General features: G+C 38.1%; 1 protein-coding gene across 2 annotated transcripts in view; it reads right to left on the bottom strand.

Moving 5' to 3' along the window:
- Window positions 1-5,132: 5,132 nt before the first annotated feature.
- FDX1 (ferredoxin 1) overlaps window positions 5,133-8,371 on the bottom strand; it is a 36,479-nt gene continuing 33,240 nt past the window's right edge. For both annotated transcript variants that reach the window (XM_073020904.1, XM_008020783.3), the window contains exon 4: window positions 5,133-6,264. In XM_073020904.1, coding sequence (XP_072877005.1) covers window positions 6,150-6,264 — 115 coding nt within the window. In that variant the 3' untranslated portion in view covers window positions 5,133-6,149. The remainder of the gene's footprint in view (window positions 6,265-8,371) is intronic.

Genomic DNA, 8,371 nt, shown 5'->3' with positions numbered 1-8,371 from the left:
TGTTCCCATAAAACTGTATTACGACACAGTTTGCTAACCCCCATCCTACTAAAACATCAAGTGATCCTTCAGTGACCCAGTTAGACAGTCCTCTATATACAACTTTGAAGAGACATGCAGTTCTTCATTTCCAATTTTCAGATAATTTGTAAACAGTATCCAGGTCTTCAAATGATAAATTTGATGCTTTTCCCCTAATACGTAAAAGAGCTGACTTTGCTATCTCTCTGAGGCTCATTCAGTCCTTAGAGTTCAGATAAGAAACAAAGCTGTATGAATGAAAAAGGTTAAAATTTTAAAATACTAAGAAAAGTGTTTTTCTGTAATTCTCAGTCTTTGGCTTGCTTGCTTGGGGAGAATATTCTGTGGACCAGCTATTCCTCTCCCACACCTTGAGGAATCCGCATTAGAATCCATGGGAAGCCTAAGGCTGGCAAGACGTCACCAAGAGCTATCAGAAATGCATGAGGCCAGGTACTCAAGTGATAGAAGAGCACTCATGTGGAGGCATGACCATGACAGAACCACATGATACAGGGAGGTGGAGTCCATGTGCCACCTATAGGACCTTCAACACGCATGCCTCAGAACCACTGACCTACAAGATCAAAACTAGCAGAGGGACCTGTATTCGGCTCATCTGAAGGCAGTTTCCTCCAAGATATGTTAAAAAAAAAAAAAAAAAAAAAAAAGTTGATGAATTGAACACTGTCCTTTTCAATGCAGTGGAAATTGCCTCATTTTTCAAAAAAACATTCCTATGTAACCTGACTCCTGTTTAGTTAGTTAGAATGCAGGCTCAGTATATTGGTCTGTATTGAGCTTATGTAGTCCCATCCATAACAAGTGACTGCCACAGAGCCAAATGCTAAAAGCAGATTCCTTGTAAGACCAGGATTTGATTAATTCATACACTTACTATACACCTACTGTAGGCTAAATACTATCATAGACATTGCAGTTATAAAATTGAACACAAGAGAGTCCTTATTCTTAAAAATATTAAGTGCTGGCTCAGGCCTGTAATCCCAGCAATCTGGGAGGCCGAGGCGGGTGGATCACTTGAGGTCAGGAGTTCGAGACCAGCCTGGCCAACATAGTGAAACCCTGTCTCTACTAAAAATACAAAAAATTACCCAGGCTTGGTGGTATGCACCTGTAGTCCCAGCTACTTGGGAGGCTGAGGCCTGAGAATTGCTTGAAACAAGTGGGGCAGAGGTTGCAGTGAGCAGAGATCATGCCAATGCAATCTAGCCTGGGGAAGAGAGCAAGACTGTCTCAAAAAAAAAAAAAAAAAAAAAAGAAGAAAAAAAAGGAGGTGCTGTTCTCTCAGGGAAAAACTGATGATGAAAACAACCGCTGGTGTGCTAACTGCTAGATGGAGTAAGTGCTACATATGCCAGACGTAGGAAATGCTCTAAAGGGCGACCTGAAGCAGAGTAACGGGACAGACAAGAGAGTGAGGTAAACCAAGCTGAGTGCTGATGATTTCAGAAATGGCTAGTAAGTGAGGGAGCCAGAAAGGCAAAAGGCTCTGCTTAATTTTGTATTACTATCAAATCAAGTCTAAAAATTAAATGACAAATAATATCTTAGATAATAAGCAAATGGGAGTCAAGGGAAAAAGGAAAGAGACCTCTATTAGACAGTTTACTACTAACAGTCACTGCAGCAGTGATGCCCCTCATCATGAGATCGTTTCTTTTTTTTTTTTTTTTTTTTTTTGAGACTGAGTCTCGCTCTGTTCCCGGGCTGGAGTGCAGAGGGCAGTCTCAGTTCACTGCAACATCCGTGTACTGGATTCAAGCAATTCTCTTGCCTCAGCCTCCCAAGTAGCTGGGACTACAGGTGCGCACCACCATGCCCAGCTAATTTTTTTGTATTTTCAGTAGAGACGAGGTTTCACCATGTTGGCCAGGAGGGTCTCCATCTCTTGACCTCATGATCCGCCCACCTCAGCCTCCCAAAGTGCTGGGATTGAGCCTCCACGCTTGGCCGAGATCCTTTCTATCAACTCCCCTCAGAAGCTGCTTCTGGTAGATGTAAATCATCCTTTAACTCCCCATTTCTGTTCTATTGTAGCCACATGTATCTGTGTCTGCTACTGATCATGCCTTCCTCCTGCCAGCTGGTTTTCTAATGTTTCAGATTCTAGAAATTATAAACAGAAAAAAATCTGTTCAAAATAACCTGATATCATGTGGCATATTGACACATTAAAAGAATCCTGTCATTGCCTAACCAAAGTCGTATTTCTACTCTCAATATTTCTCTAACAGAAAACAAAGCTTATATGTAATGTATGAATGTCTTACTGTCGTTTACTTACACTTTATATAAAGTTTTAGTAATGTAAAATACAACATTATTCCTATTTTGGGGGGTAATAGAACAATAAGTTGTGCTATAAATAAGAAAGCCATCTAACAAATTCTGATCTAAAATGTGGCTTACCACAAAATTTCAGGTAGTTTAAGGAAGGAAAAACAATTAAAAGACTTGTGAAAAAGAAAAAATGGGAAAATATATGAACACAGTTGAAGTCTCTCTTAGAAAACAACTTTTCAAGTAAATATAATCATTCTAGTAACTGCTGAATGACCACTACAGTTACCACATAGATGATCATATGATACTTAAATAGCTAGTAAGAAAATAGGAAAGCTGTCTTTTGAGACAGAAAAAATAGACATATTAGAAATATTTTCACAGTTAAAGGCAAAAGGTTTTAGAATTCCTTAGAATGGTTCACTTAAGAAATTCAGTGGTTCTGAATTACTTAAATTATAGGTTGGTTTTATCTGCGAAAGCCAAATACAGTATTAAGTATTAGCACACAACCAATAATTACATAGAACTCTATACCAAAGGAAGATGCCTTTCCTGGTAGAAAAATGACTACGAAAAGTTTAAAAAAAAAATTATACAGCATTGAAAGGGAGCCCACTATTTTTTCCTTTCATTTAAATCAATAGTCAAGAAGCAAAATGTTGGGAGTTATAGAATAAAACAAGTGAGCCATCATAATAAAGCAGACACAAGAATCTTTCAAATATAAGAGAAAAAGCTAGCTCCTCGTAAGTTTAGAACACGGTTAGTTAAAAGGTCAGTATTCACAGGAGATAAGGGGTTTATCAATAAGTTAACAGTTACTCTGATATCTCCAAATACTTGGAAACTCATCCCTTCCGATGATGGGCCAGACTTAGTGCTTCACTTCTAATGAAAAGAATAGTTGGGAGTGATACTCTGTCACTTCCACAACTAGCTCATAAAGAGGATCCAGTTCTGCCTGGCATGCACGCTCCTCTGAGGATGCCTGCCCTTAGAACCCAGGCGCCAGGTTTAAGGAAGTCCAGGCCACACAGAGAAGCCACGTGTGGGTGTTCCAGGCAGTATCTTCTCCTAGACGCCCCAGCTGATGCCAACAGCAGACACCAGTCACATGAAGAATACGCCTGAAGATGATTCCAGAACCTGGCCTTTGAGTCATCCAGTTTAAGACCCATACACTGTGGAGCAGAGACAAGCCATCCCTACTCTGTACTCTGATTTCCTGACTCATAGAACTGTCTGAAATAATACAAGTTTCTTGTTTTAAGACACTAAGCTTTGGGGTAATTTGTTTTGCAGCAACAGATAAACCAACATATTTACCTACAATACACATACATCAAATATAGAATGATTTTTCAAACTGAAACATCACCTTTATACAAACCAATTATAGATTATATCCTCCATTTAATAATTTTAGAAGGTTTTATCTAATAACACAATTACACTTCATTTATTTGAATTTGTCTAATTTGAAAATATAAGACAATTTATACTCTAAATTTTAGAGCACTTTGGTTGAATATAATCATTAAAGTAGCTCTGGAAGGAGAGTTTAAGTAATCCACACACAAAGACGAGAATACTGAAGCTAATTAAGAGAATAAATTGGCTTTGAAGTACTTTAAAATTACAGCACTGCTATGGTTTGAATGTCCCCTCCAAAACTCATGTTGAAATTTAATTGCCAGTGTAATGGCATTGAAAGGTGGGTCCTTTAAGAGGTGATCTCTCTTAAGAGCAGAGCCTTCATGAACAGATTAATGCTGTTATCTCAGGTGTGGGTTAGTTGTATCAGGAGTGGGCTCCTGATAAAAGGATAGTCATTTTGCCCTCTTGCTCTCACACGCATTTTCTTGCCCTTCCACCATGTAATGATGCAGCAAGAAGGCTGTCACCAGATGCCAAGCAGATGCTGGTGACATGCTCATGGACCTCCCAGCCTCCAGAACCATGATCCAAATAAATCTCTTTTCTTTATAAATTACCCAGTCTGTGGTATTCTATTATAGCTATAGAAAATTAAGACAAGCACTCTCCATATAGAAAGCATTCAACAGTTAATAGCCAAGTGCATTGGCTCACACCTGTAATCCCAGCATTTTGGAAGGTTGAGGTGGGTGGGTCACTTCAGCTCAAAAGTTCAAGACCAGCCTGGGCAACGTGGCAAAACCTCATCCCTACAAAAAATACAAAAAATCAGCTAGGGGTGGTGACCCATGCCTGCAGTCCCAGCTACTCGGGAGGCTGAGGCACAAGAATTGTTTGAACCTGGGAGGCAGAAGTTGCAGTGAGCTGAGATCATACTACTGCACTCCAGCCTGGGTGATAGAGTCAGACCCTGTCTCAAAACAAACAAACAAACAAACAAACACACACACACTGCTCAATAGTTATTAAGCATCAAATGAAAATCAGATTCTTCAAGTTCTTCCTAATCACTTTTCACATATGAATTAAAATCTTATTTTGCAGAACTAGTCAGTTTAGTTCAAGCAAATTATTTGCACATACATATATATTTTATCTTTTCCTAATAAAAGGTGAATTCCCTGATGACATTCCTTGTCTTGTTCACCTCTGTGTCCCTAATGGGCATAACAGAATGCTGTATGTCAAGCATTGTACTAGGCAAATATTTACATAAATGATCAAGCTGCAATAATACACATGAAGCCAACTCAATTGTCTTACAATTCACCTTCTTTCTACTAATTTGTTGTGCTCTTCCTCACAATTATTCCAAGTTAGTTGATGTTTTATTGTATTTCCAAAGACCATACTGTGTATCCCTGTTAACTTTTATGAATTTATTTATAGTAAAGATAAGGATACAAATGTCTTCCACACATACATGGTAATCTGTGGTGCTCGCCACTCCCTCCCTCCTGGGAATGACACACTGCAGTCCATGCTGCTCACACTGCAGCCCCATCCTTGCGTGAGAGAATAGCGCCACCTGGGGCTGTGCGATGTGTCAGCCTGCTCATTCCCTTCTCCAGCTCAGGACAGAGAAAAACCATTCATTCATAAGGTTTCCATTCCGTTATAGGCAGAGATTTATAAATCAGCATTATTTTTCAAAGAGTACAAAGCTAAACCGTTCTGCTTAGAAAAGAATAAACACATCCAATCGTTATTCCTCTAGTATAGTCAAAACAGAGATCAAACTTCTTTGATAGCGTTATAATTTCCACGCTCAGACTTAGACTTCAGAATCAAAATTCTGAAATATTTATTTATAAGGTTAATAACTATCTTTGAAGTTAAGCAGTTTACTGAGCAATTAAATATTTTTGTCCATACACATTAAGATTTAACTACCGCTATAAATAGTCATAATTTCTCCAGTTTCAGTCTGAACACATAGCTTATAGTAATAAGACACAGGTTCTAGTACAGATTTTCTAATTAGTGGTATGGCCCTAAACAAGCCAGGTTAGATCTCTGCCTTCACCCACATCAAACAGGAATAATAATATATTTCCTTAACCTATCTTCTAGGTAAACAGATGAGATTATATGAAAACATTTTGCTAAAGTCGCTAAACAAAAATAAGAAAAAAAAGTAAGGTTTTTCTATCACATTAACTATTTTTTAATATTTGATTGACATTTTTGTAATACAACCAAAATAAAAATTGCATACTTTCAAGAATGACAAAATTCTGTAGTTATACAACATGAATTAAAATAGTAAAAGCTAGTCATAATACGAAGTCCACTCATCCATGTTCTCATTTAATCACTTTAAGAAATAATAATTATAAAAATAGGTAAAATTCCATGAAAACATTCCCATTTGTTCTAGTTCAGGAGGTCTTGCCCACATCAACGGACTGTCTGGCATCAGCCACTGTTTCAGGCACTCGAACAGTCATATTGTCCATAGATTTTGTCAAACAGATTTGGCAGCCCAACCGTGACCTGTATGGAAAAGGGGGAAGATATGGTTTACTATTACATATATATATTCACAAGGTAATGCAGTTGTTTAAGATAGTCTTTATGTTTTCTTACCCAAAGCAGTCAGGGAACTTATTAACCTTTTAAATTTCCTTCATGTCAAAACAGATATAACCAACCCTATCAACTAGAGAGTAACAAAAGGTATATATGAATACAATAAACCTGGTGTACTAAAGCTTCATTTTAGCCTGTGGTTCCTATTATCTATTGACTGTTTCACCAGACCACTATTTTTTGGTCAAAGAGCTGACAAGCAAGGAAACAATCAGAAAGCACAATGGTGGGGAACTGAGGTTATTCGCAAGGCCAAGAAAATGATTAATCAATTCCTAGATAATTAAAACTACACAGACTATAAAAGGAAGCTACACTTTTTAAAGCCTTTAAAAGATGAAATCTGGAATAAATACATAGACTTAAGTCACCAATTATAACAGCATATTTTTTCTCAAATTTTTACCATCTCTGAAAATCAAGAAGCATCTTAAAATCAGTGGAATCTTCCAATCACTGCTACACTGTCAGGTAATGGTCATCTCACAGCTATAAATTTGGTGACAATATTCATATAGGGGTCTCTTCAACTTAGTTATGGAAAGTATGTAAGTTCCACATGTTGAATTTACCTACTTTTCAAAATAAGTATAAAAAGGTTGCAAAATGAAAATGAAGAAGAATACAGAAAGAAAGCAGGGTATAAATTAATAAATATTTGTCATTTTAAGAAAGACTATAATTTCCTTTCCTTTTTTTTTATTTTTTTATTTTTTATTTTTTTGCAGAATTACTACTAATTTTCTTTTGTGTTTATTTTCCTTTTTTTTTTTTTAAGACAGGGTCTGGCTCTGTCACCCAGGCTGGAGTGCACTGGCATGATTTCAGCTCACTACAACCTCTACCTCCCAGGCTCTGGTAATCCTCCCACCTCAGACTCCTGAGTAGTTGGGAATACAGGCATACACCACCACGCTTGAATAATTTTTGTATGTTTTGTAGAGACAAGGTTTCACCATGTTGTTTAGGCTGGTCTCAACCTCCTGGGGTCAAGTGATCTATCCGCCTTAGCCTCCCAAAGTGTTGGGATTACAGGCAAGAGGCATGGCACTCAGCCATTTTCTTTTCTTAGCAGTGATATATAATTCAAATCTGTGTCTAGAGAAGTCTAACTCACTCTTTCAATACGCAGAAAATATGTTAAGTGATAACACTGTGCCATATTTGAATTAGCAGTGCTTTTTTCTTCCTTAGTGGCATATAAAAAGAAATGTTAATCTTACAATCGACATGTCTTCGATTTGATGAAATGTGATATTCAGGTCTTGGTTTTATTAATGTATTCATCAAGCATTTATGGAGCACCTGAAGGCACAATACTAAATGTCAGTGACGAAGACCAACTCAACTCCACACTTTCTTGTTGAACACCTCTTACTTTCTGGGCACTGGGATGCACTAAAGAGACAGCATCAGAGTTACAGCCAAAAAGACCAGCAGTGCAGAACCCAGCACTTAATACACCATGTTCACAGGCAACTTGCTTAACCTCACCAAATGCTGGTTTCCTAACCTAATCTTCAAGATGAGTAGGAGAATTCCTCACAGGACTGATGTGAGGATTGGTTGCTAATGCCAGCATTAATGAGTAAACTTTCAATCAAAGGGATGAGATGAGATACATTCAGATACTTAACATGTGAGACTGTGGCAAATGCCACCGAGGGAGAAAGCCAAATGGCTCTGAGAGGTCTAAGAAGAAAGGGCTTACTTCTGGCCATGGGAGGTGGTGTTTGGCTTTGCAGGATAGGTAGGATTTACTATTTACTATTTAGTAAAAGATAAAGGAGAAAAGTATGTGAGGCAAAGGCAATACAACGCAGAGAAGCTCAAGCCACATTTAAGGCAAGATGGGTGTTTTAGCTTGGTTGCTGCACAGCGCAAACAAGGACAAGGGGAATGATGGGCCAGAAAGGTGGCCAGAGGCACAGGCAGCTGTGAATATCAGTTAAGGGGTATGTGTTTCACTGGTGAGCAAGGAGGCACCACCAGGAAGTTTTGGAGTAAAGGG

The sequence above is a fragment of the Chlorocebus sabaeus genome, chromosome 1 (genome assembly GCF_047675955.1).
Source record: "Chlorocebus sabaeus isolate Y175 chromosome 1, mChlSab1.0.hap1, whole genome shotgun sequence".
NCBI lineage: Eukaryota > Metazoa > Chordata > Mammalia > Primates > Cercopithecidae > Chlorocebus > Chlorocebus sabaeus.
Note: the sequence above shows the minus strand (reverse complement) of the source record. Positions and strands in the feature narration are given on the sequence as shown.